Source organism: Mustelus asterias, chromosome 16 (genome assembly GCF_964213995.1).
Source record: "Mustelus asterias chromosome 16, sMusAst1.hap1.1, whole genome shotgun sequence".
NCBI lineage: Eukaryota > Metazoa > Chordata > Chondrichthyes > Carcharhiniformes > Triakidae > Mustelus > Mustelus asterias.
Window position 1 is genome coordinate 43,175,245 of NC_135816.1, and position 16,227 is coordinate 43,191,471.

The 16,227-nt window shown below is 40.2% G+C and overlaps 1 protein-coding gene across 2 annotated transcripts in view; it reads left to right on the forward strand.

The window, feature by feature from the left end:
• Positions 1-11,532, forward strand: part of dnajc18 (DnaJ (Hsp40) homolog, subfamily C, member 18) — a 49,209-nt gene extending 37,677 nt beyond the window's left edge. For both annotated transcript variants that reach the window (XM_078231036.1, XM_078231035.1), the window contains exons 5-8: positions 93-202; positions 1,006-1,115; positions 3,159-3,331; positions 5,715-11,532. In XM_078231036.1, coding sequence (XP_078087162.1) covers positions 93-202; positions 1,006-1,115; positions 3,159-3,331; positions 5,715-5,839 — 518 coding nt within the window. In that variant the 3' untranslated portion in view covers positions 5,840-11,532. The remainder of the gene's footprint in view (positions 1-92; positions 203-1,005; positions 1,116-3,158; positions 3,332-5,714) is intronic.
• The last annotated feature ends 4,695 nt before the right edge of the window (positions 11,533-16,227 follow it).

Here is a 16,227-nt window from a genome sequence, read left to right on the forward strand (position 1 = left end):
AAGGAATAATATTAACTCTATTGTTGGAATTTATGATCTGTTTTGCACCTTGAAAGTGCTAATGGAGTAACCTCCTGATATCTTTTGACCAGGTAACATTCATGCCTATACAAATGGAAGAACAACATATACCCACGTTTACCGTCGGCGCCGTCGTATGAATGACAGAGTGGAGGAGGAAGAACAAGAGGAACGAACTCAGGTAAATGTTAATATTTCTATGAGGTATGATGTGAGATAGCAGATGTATGGGAACACCACCACTGCAAGTTTGCCTCCAAACCAACTTATCCTGACTTGGAACTAGATTGAGGTTCCTTCAAGGTCAAAGTCCCAGAATACCCTTTCTAACAGCACGGTGGGTGTACTTACACCACATGGATTGCAGTGGTCCAAGAAGGCGGCTCACCACCACTTTCCTTATGGCAATTGGGAATGAGAAATAAATGCTGGCCTAGCCAGCAATGCCCACATCCCGTGAAAGAATAAAAAGTAATTGATGGTCAAACCTCTCCAGTTAGATATATTTTGTGTTCAAATCTGTGGTAAAATATATTAATTATAGCTGTATGATTTCACCTCTTTACTTGAATCTGAATACCATCCAGTTAAGGGCAGTGCTGATGAAAAATCTGTTGTCATAAATCATATGACCTCTTATGTGCAGAAGAATTGGGGAGTTGAGGTCTTTTATTTTGTAACAGATAATGAACAGGGTGATTACACAAAGGTCTCCACTCTAAATAACCAGCCTGTGATTTATGTATTTTTTAAGAGCATAGCTGCATTAGTAAAAGGATCTTTGCTGATAAAGCATGATTTATGGAGAGCAGGAAATTGAGATGCAGAATACATAATGATTAAGCAAAGGAGTTAGTTGCTGAGAAACAATATTATGCTGTTGGGATTAAGGAAATGCTGAAAACAAGATTTCAGCCATTGTGATTTATGTCAATTAGATTCCTTAACTAACTAACTAACTATCTTTTCTTGCGCATCTTGCAGGGAACCTATTCAGTATTTTTGCAGCTGTTGCCGGTTTTTATATTAGTACTTGTATCACTTGTAGCCCAATTGTCAGTGACCAATCCTCCTTACAGCCTTTACTACAAACCGTAAGTTTAATGTTTTTAAAATGTTAATGTGCTAAACATTTGTCTTCGATCAGTTTGATACATTTTCACCCAAATTAGGAAAATAAATTGAATTTGGAAGAATTGGACTACATGGCCATGATTTTTAAATTGAAATTGGATGTAAGAAATGTATGGGAACCTTGTAAAGACATTGCATTAGAAACAATTTTTTTAACCATGCTACTGGTAAATAGTTCAGTGCTAACAATTTTATTTGAATTGTTTGTTTAGCTGAGCAGATTTGCCCAACATCGGGTCTTGCATTATCAACCCATATGTCAATGGATCGAAGTTAAATGCAATCTACATTAACAGATTGATTTGTGTGTTTTTGGGTAAAACTATTCCATTTCTCTTAGAATACATTGTACTTCATAGAAAAACCATAAATGTAAAAATGCACCTTTACCACCACCCTACCACGCATATAGCTATCTTTTGCATGAAATCGTAAGTCAGGGTCCTTCTGTCTGCTCAGGTGGAGTCGTCTTCTTTTTCAAAGAAGACCTGGACCTTCTCCCTATGTTCCATCAACATTCACTTCTGAACTAATAAAGCAAATTAATTTGTTATTTACATCATATTGTTTGTGGGACATTGTTTGAAATTGGTTATGTTCACTTGCAAAGCAATTGTGATGAACTCTGCAAAAAGTAATTCATTTTCTTAAAGTGCTTCAGAATGTTCTGAGAATGTAAAAGGCTCTATGTAAATATAATTTATTTCCTTTATTTAAGCAAGGTTATAAAGGAAGCCTGGCTGCAATTGGCACAAGATTCTTGAGGCAAGAGGGGAGAAATTAATCACTCAAGGTTTCTTCTAAGTGCTATCCAGAACCCTACCCTCAAAGTAGATGTGTACGAACATACAGAATAGGATGATCCTTAGCTGCAGTGAACCCCTCAGTCAGTCACTCATTGTCATTACCAACAATGATTTTCTCCGTTGATACACAATGTCGACAGGAGGACTGGATGTGCTTGTGAAATGCTTTTTCAATGTGCCTAAAGACGAGAAGATTGGTGGTGGAAGGGAGATTAGATTTCTCCAGTTTAGTGACAACACTCTAAATTAAAACATAACTTGTTAATATGTATGAGTTAATTCATTTTTATAGTTGTACAACCACAAGAGGGCAGAATTGCATATTAATTACAATGCTGGATCTGGAAAATATCGTAGAATCCCTACAGTGCAGAAGAAGGCCATTCGGCCCATCGAGTCTGCACTGACTCTCCGACAGAGCATCTTATTCAGGCCCTATCCCGTAACACCCCACGTTTACCCTGCTAATCCCTCTAACTTGCACATCTTTGGACATTAAGGGATAATTTAGCATAGCCAATCCATCTAATCTGCACATTTTTGGACAATGGGAGGAAACTGGAACACCCGGAGGAAACCAACGCAGACACAGGGAGAAAGTGCAAACACCACAGGGAGAACGTGCAAACTTCTCATGCTGAGAAATTGCTTTTTAAAGTTAGGAACGGGTAAACTTAGAATGAAAAAATCTTGCTGATCGTTAGAGTGCTGGCCCTAATAAAAAATGCCACACAGTACATGGTATTGTGCAATTATGTACAAAAAAAATCCTAGTGCAAATGCATCTTTAGACAGCAGATCCAGCAGTTGGCTTGCTTAAAAAGCACAACATAAAATTGCCAACCATGAGAACTAGGAAATGTGACATTGTTGTACATCTTATTAATTCTTGGATTAATCATAAATAAGGATGTTTATGTGTTGCATATTAATTACAATGCTGGATCTGGAAAATATCGTAGAATCCCTACAGTGCAGAAGAAGGCCATTCGGCCCATCGAGTCTGCACTGACTCTCCGACAGAGCATCTTATTCAGGCCCTATCCCGTAACACCACACGTTTACCCTGCTAATCCCTCTAACTTGCACATTAATAAATAGATGTTTTACTTGCACAGCAAAATTAGCTCTTTGTGCATTGATCTATAGAATCCAAGCAGCAGACAACTGTATAAAACACCTGTTCTAATTATTCAGGTCATTGGGCCATATTTTGTCCAGAGAAACTGAACGCTTAAAAGTAGAATATTTTGTTGACAAAGGATTTGAGAAGGACTACCAAGGCATAGCACTGCAAAACGTGGAAAATAATATTGAGAAGGACTACATTGATCACCTACAAAGTAGCTGCCGGAAGGAAAAACAGCAAAGTAAGTATACGTTTAAAAGACCTAACTTATTAATGAAAGAAAAACTTAATTGTGTTTTTTGCATTATAACATTTTTTAAAATCCAAAGACAGCCAGATCTACAGAGGTAATCCCTCTGGCTGGCTGACTGCAAGCGTTTTCAGCTGTTGAACATGCAGAAACATTTTGCTGCAGGTGAAGGCATTTGGAAATAAAATTTTACATTTTAAACTGTAATAGGTTTTGTATACTGAGTGCTTTCAGATAAAGAACAATGTGTGTATACTAAGCTGAACCAGGTGAGGGAGCTCTGTTACCATTAGTAAAAATACAGGATCACAATCTGTGTTGAAAGTAGCTCTGCTAGCATAAACTGTTGAAGCATCGTTCACTTCATGGCAGATCTACTGATACTTCCTTCACATGTTGTCATTTAGTAATTTTGCCACAGAAGTTAACCTCTCTCTTCCACTAGCATCTGCACACAAGCACAATGTATATTTCTTTAGACAATTGAAAGACAAAGCAGTAATTTAGTGGTTCTTAACAGGAATGCTAATTGTGTCTGTAATGTTTTAGTGCACCTGATTCCTAAGTGACGTAGTGGTAATGTTACCAGAGGCCCAGGTTAATCGCTGGGCACCAGGGTTCAAATCCCACCATGGCAGCTTTAATGGAATTTAAAAGTTGTTTTCGGTAAACTTAAAAAATGATACACTGTTCATAACACCACCACTGTAAAGATTCACTCCCTCCACCATTAACACAGTGGCAACAGTTTGTGCCATATGCAAGCAACTCGAGGATCCTTCAATACCAGTGACCTCTGATACCTAGATGGATTACCTGCAAATTCCTTTCCAAAGCATATGCCATCCAGACTTGGAACTATATCACCGTTCCTTTGCTGTCGATGAGTCAAAATCCTGGAACTCCGTCCTTAACAGTAATTTGGGTGTACCTACGTCAGATGAACTGCAGTGTTTCAAGAAGGCTGCTCAATACCACCACCTCAAGGACAGTTAGAGATAAGCAACAACACTGGCCTTCCAGCATTGCTTGCATACCATGAAAGAATTAAAATAAAAAAGTGGGGATGTTGGCTATGCACAATGTTCAGTACCGTTTGTAACTCTTCGATTACTAAAGCAGTCCATGTCTGCGTGCAGCAAGAGCTAGGAAACATTCGATCGGGTTTGGGCTAATAATTGGCAAGCAACATTCGTGCCACAAAAGTGCCATGTAATGATCATCTCCAGCAAAAGGCTGTCTAACCATCTCCTCTTGAGGTTCAACAACATTCCTATCACTGAAATCCCCACCAACAATATCCTGAAGATTGCCATTGACTAGACATAACCACACCATTTCAGGTATGTTGTTTCTACAAGAGGAGGTCAGAGGCCGAGTTCAGCAGACAGCATCTCTTAACTCCCCAAAGCAATGCACAAATCAGAAATATGAGGGAATAACCCCAACTTGCCTTGATGAGTGCAGTTCCAAAACATTCCAAAAACTCGACACCCTTCAGGAAAAATTAGTCCCCTTAGTCAGTACCCTACTCACTATTTTAAATGTTCACTCCCTCAACCACTAGTATATTGACATTAGTGTGTACCATCTACAAGATGCAGCAATTCGCTGAGGCTGCTTTACCTTCAATATGCGTAACTCCAGGACTAGAAGGACAATGGAAGCAGAACCATTGGCACATTTCCTGCAAGTTCTCCAAGTCTCTCACCATCCTGACTTGGGTCTGATTCACTACTCAAATCACTGAAGCTGGGTTCAAGTTCTGGAACTCCTTTAATTGCACTGTAAGTCTACCAAACCAGATGGGCTGCAGCAGTTCAAGATGGTGGCTCACCATTACCTTCTCAAGCATTGTACGTGGGCAACCATTGCCTTGCCAGCAATACTCACATCCCATGAAAATTCTTAAAAACAGTAATCCTGCTGTGATATTAGGGTAGAAGACCTGATTAGATGTAGCACAATTTAAAATTATTTTGTTTCAATCTCTGACATAAGCATTGGTGTAGTTCAGTGGGCAATGAGTTCTTTATTTAACCTGTGTACTTAATTTTCTATATTCTGTTAATTGTGAAACAATAATTTGGATAGTCTCTTTCCTCCTCCTCTTAACTCAGATGGCTCCTATAAAAAGAAGTGCAAAACAAATTGTTCTCTTGTACTTGGGCTGAGCTCACAGCTGTCAATCCATGTCAATTCATTACCATGTTTGTGTTAGCAATAGTTATTAGCATTCATTACCATCCAGGCAGTATACTCTGGTTTATTCTAGTCCTACAGAGAAATCTTTCATTATAGTCAAGTTGTTCTGTACTTGTATTCTTTTGCGCCACAGATATTACTCAATGATATGTTTCATCTTTTTTTGCAGAAACTGATCTGCAGAATTTGGCCACTTTATACAGGGATGAGCGCCTGAAGCAGAAAGCTGAATCTCTTAAGACAGAAAACTGTGAAAAATTGTCCAGAATTGTTGAACTTCAAAGGGGAGGATGACAACAATTGTAGCTCGCATCACAAAACCTGGAATAAAATCGGTGAAGGTTTTAAAACTGTTAGATTTAATATCAGAAACAAAAATACTTGAAACCTGAATGCATTTTAAAAAATGTTTCTATTCATTTAGGGTGGTTCTGAAGGAGAAGCCATGACTGTGTTGTAAGGGATCATTGGCTAAATTAAATTATTTTTCGTAGCGAGCATTAATTTTGCGATTATTCTTCATTTTGACTTGAACATGAGGTACATTCATTTCCTTACAATAAGAGTAGATCATTTTAATTAATTCCTGTAACTCTGTCACTCCAGATCCAGTCTTGGTGTTAAACTTAAACATTTTCAACATAAATTGTGTGGGTTTGTAGCACGTATCACTTGCCAACTATAGGGAGATTTAGTCGATGGTGGCTCAAAGGTATTTTCATTTTATAGATATTTTTATATATTCTGTTAATTCTGAAACAATAATTTGGATGGTCTCTCTTCTTAACTGAGGTAGCTCCTATCAATAGAAGTTGTGATTACAGTGCAGTGCATCATTAATAATGTACTCTATTCCATCTTTTTGTCAATTTAAGCATTTGGATTATCACCACAAACGTGATGAAATTACCATATCTGAAACTTAAACAGTGTTGCATAAATCAGATTTTAAAAAAGTTTTTTTGCCATAAAGTAGGTTTGCACTATGAAATAGTGCTGAAGTGCCAATTGAAGGATGGGTAGTTTTGAACCGAGATTCTAATTCATTATATTCCAGAAAGTTCTAAGTCAGTACTTTTACTGGGTTTCTGTTGCTGAGTAAAATGCTTAAAAACAGAATATCTAAATAAAAATAATTGTGATATTTTGAATAAATACAGATCTTTACTCTAAAATTAACAAGAACAATGATTAGAGCTTCTTTTAAATATCCAGGAGCCCCATTCACAAATGCAAATTCACAGTATATTAGTTGCATCAGTATTTTTTAAATATGGCCCCAGATCTGACACTTGTACATGAATTGCATATATTGGTATTATTTAATGTACATATTCGGAGTTATATTTATTGAAATCAGTCATACAAATGATTGTGAAATTGCATGCTGTAAAATATAAATTTAAGTGGAATAAACCCAGTATAATTTTCTTAGTTGAATCATTGTGTATTCTGAGAAGACTGTAAACAAATATGACCAATTTATAAGCATTGTATAATATCAAACTTCACAATTTTGAGACTTTATAGATGCTGAAATAAAATTATTTTTCAATGGTGATAATTTTGTCAGTAAAAGCTATTTGACTTCTAATGAGCTTTTTAAAAAAAAAATTACCAAAAATGTTCATTTATCAAAGCTGTAGAAAAGCTGGGGTGACAGTGTTTAGCACTGCTGCCTCACAGCATCAGGGACCCGGGTTCAATTCTGACCTTGGGTGACTGTGTGGAGTTTGCACGCTCTCTCTGTGTCTGCGTGGGTTTCCTCCAGGTGCTCCAGTTTCCTTCGACACTCCAAAGCTGTGTGGGTTAGGTTGATTAGCCATGCTAAATTGATCCTTAATGTCAGGGGCATTAGCAGGATAAATATGTGGGGTTATGGGGATAGGGCCTGGGGGGGATTGTTGTCAGTGAATGGCCTTCTGCACTGTAGGGATTCTGTGATTCAAAAAAGGAGAGCTGATACCTAATTGGTGGGTTTAGATATATAAAATCTACTCAAGTCCCCACCAGTTGTAACATGAACATCGGTCATGATGTTCTACATTAGGCAACTGATGCTGATCATTTGTTGTCATCATTAGAATGAATTTTCTCTCACCTTTATAATTGACTAAGTGAATAAGTGACAATCGGGAAGTGGAAACTTCAGGCAATGTTGATCTTGAATCTGGCAGATATCTTCATTTTGTGACTGCCCCTCCAAGATTTAGTAAAAGTGCAAACAGCTGATCAGAGCTCCACTTAACTATGGAGTTGGAAATTGGTGAATTCAGCTAGCTAAGAAGTTATTTTGTTACTACAGCTTATTGTTTTACCATTCACCTTTAGCATGAACAAATCCATTGGATCTTTGAACTTTTAAAGTGGTTGGCCTCATGAGATATCAATTCCTAGTACTGAACATTTGTCTTAAACTTCAGTTGGGAGGAGTAAATCCTTAATATTTGAGCAAAGCAGTGGCAAATGGATTTCAGTGCAGGCAAATGTGAGGTTACCACTTTAGATTTGACCAGGATAGATCAGAGTACTTTCTAAATGGTCAAAATCTAAAAATGATGGAGGTCCAAAGGGATATTGTGGGCTATGTAAATAGATAATTAAATGTCTTGAAGTGGTACAGAAAATAATCAAGAGGCTAAAAGTATTCTGGCCTTTAGGACTAGAAAACAAGGGGATAGAAGTTATGCTGTAGCTATGGAAAGCCCTTGTTTGACCATACCTGGAGTACTATGAGCAGTTCGGAGCACCGCACCTTAGGAAGGATATTGTGAACTTGCAGGGAGTGTAGCATTGAATTATGAGAATGATACCTGGATTCAAAGGTTTAAATTGTGAAGAGGTATTACACAAGCAGGGATTGTAGTCCCTAGAATTTAAATGGTTATTTTGATCGCAATCTTCAAGTAAATAAGGTGGTCTGGGTGGATAGAGCTAAACCTTTTTTTCCTACTGTTTGCAGAGTCTGGGACTGGGATCATAGGCTAAACCGTAAAGCCAGACATTTCAGGAGTAGTATTAGGGAAAGCTACACAGGAAGGGTGGTAGAAGTTTGAGAGACTATTCCACAAACAACAATTTATTCTAGACCAATTGTTAATTTAAAATGAGTTTGGTAGATTTTTGATCGCTTTTTTTCCCCTATAACCATTAACTATGATTATGATTTAGGCTGCAAATCAGCAATGATTTCATTGAATGACAAAATGGGGCCATATGGCCCAATCCCTTTGCAATGTTTGTATGTTCTCATCTGTTCCCCACCCCAAAATGTAAACACCACTGAAATATTGTTTTTTTTAAAAAACCTTTTCTCGTGTTTAACTTCATAGTTAATCAAACTCTTGTACATCTTTAATTTTAATCACTTCACCATTGTGGCTGAGCCTTTGGCTCTAGCTTTCTTGTGTCCAAATCTGGGTATAATGGAATCAATGTTAAGACCGTAGAGAGGATATAGAAGTGATTTATTGGAATGGTACAAGGATGTGGGAGAAAAAATATTAACTAGAGTAATACCTATGGATGAGTGACTAGAAAAGCTGAGATTGTTCTACCCAAAGTAGAGAAAACTTAGGGGAGATTTAATAGGTGTTCAAAATTTTAAAGATTTTGAGAAACTAAATAGAGGACAAACTGTTTCCACTGGTAGGGGTTCAAGAACCGGAGAACACAAATTTAAAATAATTTGGAAAAAAGCAAGAGGGGCCATGAGAATTTAAAAAAAAAATTATCGAGTTATGATTATCTGGGGTGCAATGCTGGGATGACAAGATGGTGGATGCCGATTCAGTGATGACTTTTCAAAAGGGAATTTGATATGTATACTAGACAAGGAAAGAAATGTAGGGTTATGAGGGAAGAGTAGGAGAATGGGACTAATTTGGATAGCTGTCACTTGGTAGTGCAGAACTTAAACACAGCTGAAAAGAGAAATATTGCTGAAACTTTTCATCTTGCACTGATCAGGACAAATGCAAGAATGCCAAATTTCAAAAAGAATCTGACACAAACAAAATGCTAGAAAAACTTGGGTCTCTGGAGAAAATAGTTAATATTTTGAGTCTGTATGAGCTTTCAGAGTTAAAGGAGGAATGTAATGGATTAGCAGCTGGAGCAGAGTAGAAGGTCAGTGGTGGGAACTAGGAGAGATTGTAACAAAGATGATGGCACAAGACAGAGGAAACCGTTGATGGCTGGAGAAGGTGCTAGTGGTTGCATGAAGGTAAAATGTTTAGACATTGGCTTTTGTCCTTCACCTTGAGTCTTTTTTTCTATCCAATTTTATTTGCCCCCCCCCCCCCCCCAAACCAGGCCATTTGTCACATTCATAAGTTTTACTTTCACCAAGCACTGATCTTTATTCTCTCAACGCATTCTGATATCTTGCCTTCAGTGGAGAGAAGTGGATCTTAGGACCAATCAGGTACACTGAATTGCTCATAGTACTCCAGGAACCTAACTGGAGCTTCGTATAGCTTTCGGATAACTTCTACCTCTTTGTATTTCAGTTGTCCAGATACAAAGGCAAGCTTTCCAGTCGCCTTTGTGATTTTTATTTTTCTATACATGCCCATGACATTTTAGTCTACTTGCATGCACCATAAAATCTCTTTGGACCTTCTCTGTTCCCAACTTCTCACCACTGAAACAGCTATCTATTTTGGGTCCACATTTGTTTACACAAGTTAGTTTGGCACAGTTTTGGCCATTCAATTAATCTATTATGACCTCTTTGTAATTTTCAGCTTCCCCCTACCTTTATGCCATTGACAAACTGGAAATGTGGGTCTCTGCCCTATCTATAAGTCGTTAACAAATATGGTGAATAGTTGAGGCCCTATGTATTGCCACTGGTCACAGACGTCCTTTTAGAGTGTCTATTATTCCTCCTCTGGCTGTTAGCTAAGTCAATAGTTTGCCTTCAATTCTATAAGTTTCAATGTTAATTGCAAGTCTCTTGTAATAATTTGGTAAGATCCATTGTGAATGCAAGCCTTTTAGATGCTAATGCAAATAGTATCTCTTTCAAAGTTAAGCAGAATGTCCTGGAGTAGCGGATCGTAATCATGCTGAAATCTGCCCACAGACAGGCACATGTGATTTGGTTGACATGGGGACAGAGACCCAGATTGAAATTCATAAAAACACAAGTACCAGATTTCACACCTAAAAGGAGGACAGCTGATCTTGTTGAACACAGACTTGCAGTCTCCACCAGACAGAAACCTGGAGGGACAGAGAACAGCTGAGGGAGAAACCTTTTAACCACCAATCAGAATGTGAGGAAGAATGGATTCCCTATTTGATGAGATGGGCCAGTGGAAATTAAAGGATCCAGGAGTCGCCAGAAGGTCCTTGCTGCTGGAAGTGAATTTGATAATGCTTAGGAGGACTGAGTGAAGGGACTTTTAAAAGGACTCTCAAAATTCTTTCTGGTGGGACAGCAAGAAGTGAACCTGTTGAATTGCCAGGAAAAATTTGGGATTTTATCAGAAGCTACACATCTGATGAGAATTTGGCATGCAGTATAAATATAGTGGGGGATTTTCAATTGTGTTAATTAGTTAATGGGAAAGTATCTTTTCTGTAGTTTATTCTATTAGTTATCTATTAAGTGATATTTAATTGATGTGGATGATGATTTGTTCCAGTAGAAGTCTTAAAATGTGAAATCTTGTGCTATATTTTGCATCAGTTACTGAGAAATTCATATCTCTGATAAAAATGTCTTCTGGAAATCTATATAATACCATGTTTAATGTATTTAAATTGAGTTTAGCAGGTGTGTTAGCAAGCCCGGCGCTCAATTGTCCGGTCTTGCTTGCCTTTATGGCCTCGCCAGGAGAGGTTCTCTCTGGCGAGGAAAAAATCTGCTTCCCCCATGAACGGGGAACAGTTGTGTTCACCTCGCCGGTGGAACCGGAGGCCTTTGAGGCTCCTCGGGAAGCCGAGGGCAAGGCAGGGTTCCCCTTGGGTAGTGCCAGACTGGCAATGTTCACTGGGCACCTGGGCAATGCCAGGAAGTGGACCAGTGGGGTGGGACCAGTGGGTGGGTGGGGGGCAGGGCCCATGGATGCATGGGGTGGGCCTGTGGGGGATGTGCCAATGGGGGCAGGGCCTGTGGGGGAATAGAATGGAGATGGGGACTGTGAGGGAGGGTCCAATGGGCGTGGGGACTGAGTGAAGGTCCAATGAGGGCAGGATGTGGGGGGGGGGGGGGGGGGGGCACTATCACTGCATGCAATTAGTGGGGGAAGGAGGGGGTCAGTGATCGGTCTGGACGGCGGGGGCTGCATCTTGGGCCATGGGCCCTGCAATTGCGGGGGGGGGGTGGGTGCTACTTGAGGCTGCCTGCAGTAGCAGGGGCCTGACAGCACACTTTGTCTGTCAGACCCCTGCTACTGTTAATGAGTATATGCAGCATTAGAGATCTGCACATGCGCAATACCTCCCTCTACAGGTTGTCGGGTGCATTAATCCCCGCCTCCTGTAGCGAGAAATGGCCTCACCCAAAATTTTAAAGACAGAGTGCGTAAGATTGGGCCTGAAGACGCGCCCAAAAAGCAGATCTAGAACTCTCCCAGTTTCACGCCCGCCCGACACTTAGGAAATAATCTCATAAAATTCTGCCCTCTATCTCCCAAAGAATTGGCTGCTGTAAGCAAAGGCTGAAATCATGGCCCAAGTGGATTTTCCCTGCTGATTGGAGGGGCCTGCCTGTTTGGCCCATCTAAATGGATTAATTTTTTCACCCCTCCAAGAGACCCTCTATTTTGAGATACCCTCATGCCCTCACTGCTTTATCAGTGCCCACGTCTCGTGGTGGTGGTGCTAGTGACTTTTGAGAGCTGATGGACCTCTGATTAAGTTGGCGGTATCAGGAGCCCATCGCCATCCTATATTGAACATGAGGTCCTCCTACCCGGTCTGCCTCCCGGCAAATGTGGGGTTGGAGCCTGCATTCGGTCCTGATATTGGCATCCTGAAGTGGCAGGAAATCTGGACCCATTAACTTTGTTTCCGTCTCTACAGATGCTGTTTGATTCCTGAATTTTTCCAGCATTTTCTGTTTTTTTCTTTATTATTAGTTTAGTAACGTGGACAGCATGTTACTGTATGCCAGGTTCTGAATTGAGAGAACTTTGGAGGATTATTGTTAATGTTTCTCACCTACTTAAAAGCTGGAGGGAAGCCATCTGGTGACTTGTCCCTCTTTCAAACTATTTTCTTTATTACCTTTGTTCTGCTTGTACACATTTTGGTGAAACCCTACCCTTGATTCAGTATTGGTTCTTTGGGATGTCTGGCATGCGAATCTCTTCCTCTACTGTAAATACTGACGCAAAGTAGTTTTTCAATATTTCTGCCATTTTCGTATTTTCTTGGACAATATCAGCATTATCAGTTTTCCAGAGGTTTAAGTACTCCAGACCTTCCTCCTTTTTCCCAATATAATTGTACAAAAAAGTGGTTGTGCTGATCTTGATAACTTTTTTGCACGTTTCTTTCTAACTCTCTTTTAGTAGCTCTCATTATTTTGTTACATGTTGTTTTATCCCCGATCCTGCTCAGTTACCAGCTTATATACTATTTGTTGCATTCTATTTGCTGTTAATTTTATTCTAAATGTTCTTCCTTACCTCTTTTGTCTTCCATGGGTGACCTGTTTGGCAAATAGATCTCTTGTCCCCTCAGGGGTATAAACTTCATAGAATCCCTACAGTGCAGAAACAGGCCATTCGGCCCATCGAGTCTGCACCGACCACAATCCCACCCAGGCTCTACTCCCATATCCCTACACATTTACCCGCTAATCCCTCTAACCTCAACATCTCAGGACACTAAGGGGCAATTTTAGCATGGGCAATCAACCTAACCCACACATCTTTAGACTGTGGGAGGAAACCGGAGCACCCGGAGGAAACCCACGCAGACACGAGGAGAATGTGCAAACTCCACACAGACAGTGACCCAAGCCGGGAATCGAACCCTGGAGCTGTGAAGCAGCAGTGCTAACCACTGTGCTACCGTGCCGCCAACTTGTTCTGTGTTACGTTAAATTATTTTCTGAACACCTCCTATTGATCTTTAGTCAACTTAACTGTTAACAGATTGGCTAGGTTACCGTTTGTGGAGGGTTTGCGTCTCATTTCTGTCAAAGTTAACTTTATAAGAACATAAGAAACATAAGAAATAGGAGCAGGAGTAGGCCATCTAGCCCCTCGAGCCTGCCCTCCCATTCAATAAGATCATGGCTGATCTGAAGTGGATCAGTTCCACTTACCCGCCTGATCCCTATAACCCCTAATTCCCTTACCGATCAGGAATCCATCTATCCGTGATTTAAACATATTCAACGAGGTAGCCTCCACCACTTCAGTGAGCAGAGAATTCCAGAGATTCACCACCCTCTGAGAGAAGAAGTTCCTCCTCAACTCTGTCCTAAACTGACCCCCCTTTATTTTGAGGCTGTGCCCTCTAGTTCTAGTTTCCTTTCTAAGTGGAAAGAATCTCTCCACCTCTACCCTATCCAGCCCCTTCATTATCTTATAGGTCTCTATAAGATCTCCCCTCAGCCTTCTAAATTCCAACGAGTACAAACCCAATCTGCTCAGTCTCTCCTCATAATCAACACCCCTCATCTCTGGTATCAACCTGTTGAACCTTCTCTGCACTCCTTCCAAGGCCAATATATCCTTCTGCAAATAAGGGGTCCAATACTGCACACACTATTCCAGCTGCGGCCTCACCAATGCCCTGTACAGATGCAGCAAGACATCTTTGCTTTTATATTCTATCCCCCTTGCGATATAGGCCAACATCCCATTTGCCTTCTTGATCACCTGTTGCACCTGCAGACTGGGTTTTTGCGTCTCATGCACAAGGTCCCCCAGGTCCCTCTGCACAGCAGCATGTTGTAATTTCTTTCCATTTAGATAATAATCCAATTCGCTATTATTTCTTCCAAAGTGAATAACCTCGCATTTGTTAACGTTATACTCCAGCTGCCAGATCCTCGCCCACTCACTCAGCCTGTCCAAATCTCTCTGCAGACCTTCTACGCCCTCCACACGATTCACTTTTCCACTTATCTTTGTGTCGTCTGCAAACTTTGTTACCCTACACTCAGTCCCCTCCTCCAGATCGTCTATATAAATGGTAAATAGTTGAGGCCCCAGTACCGATCCCTATGGCACGCCACTAGTTACCATCTGCCAACCAGAAAAGCACCCATTTATTCCGACTCTCTGCTTCCTGTCAGATAACCAATACCCAATCCACGCTAACACCCTACCCCCCAACTCCATGTGACCCAATCTTCAGCAACCTTTTGTGAGGCACCTTATCAAAGGCCTTTTGGAAATCCAAAAACACCGCATCCACCGGTTCCCCTCCGTCAACCGCACTAGTCACATCTTCATAAAAATCCAACAAGTTCGTCAAGCACGACTTTCCCCTCATGAATCCATGCTGCGTCTGTTTAATCGAACCATTCTTATCCAGATGGCCTGCTATTTCTTCTTTAATGATGGATTCCAGCATTTTCCCAACTACAGACGTTAAGCTAACCGGCCTGTAGTTACCCGCCTTTTGTCTATTTCCTTTTTTAAACAGCGGCGTAACATTAGCCGTTTTCCAATCCGCCGGCACTACCCCAGAATCCAATGAATTTTGATAAATAACCACTAACGCATCCGCTATTACCTCTGACATTTCTTTCAGTACCCTGGGATGCATTCCATCCGGGCCTGGGGACTTGTCCACCTTCAGTCCCGTTAGTCTACCAAGCACTGCCTCCCTGGTAACATTAATTGTATTGAGTACCTCTCCTCCTACCAACCCTCTATCGTTAATATTCGGTAAACTATTTGTGTCTTCCACCGTGAAGACCGACACAAAAAACTTATTTAAAGTTTCAGCCATTTCCTCATTTCCCACTATTAAATCCCCCCTCTCGTCCTCCAAGGGTCCAACATTCACTCTTGCCACTCTATTCCTTTTTATATATTTGTAAAAGCTTTTACTATCATTTTTTATATTTAGAGCTAGCCTAACTTCATAACCTATCTTTCCTTTCTTTATTGCTTTCTTAGTCGTTCTTTGTTGTTTCTTAAAGTTTTCTCAACCTTCCAATTCTCCACTATTTTTGGCCACTCTGTACGCATCGGTCTTGAATTTAATACTCTCCTTAATTTCCTTCGTTATCCACGGCTGGTTATCCCTTTTCTTACAACCCTTCTTTATCACCGGAATATATTGTTGCTGAGTACTGAAAAGGATCTCCTTAAAAATCCTCCACTGTTCCTCAGCTGTCCTACCTACCAGTCTGCTCTCCCAATCCACCTTAGCCAATTCAGCCCTCATCCTATTGTACTTCCCTCTGTTCAAACAGAGGACAGTGGTATGGGACCCTACTTTCTCCTCTTCCATTTGTATCAGAAATTCGACCATATTGTTCTTATGTTCTTAACAACGTAGCTTCAATCAGAGAGCAGCTCATAGAGTTAAATCTAGTTTTCATAATATATTGGTTCAGTTACAAAAGTTATGTAAAAAATAGAGATTATATCTGATGTGGCAGTGTTAGAAATGTTAAAGGTATTTAACGATCAAATCTAGCAACAGACAGTAGGAAATGTTGTATTGTAGGAAACATAAGAGACAATTGTCTGAATTCT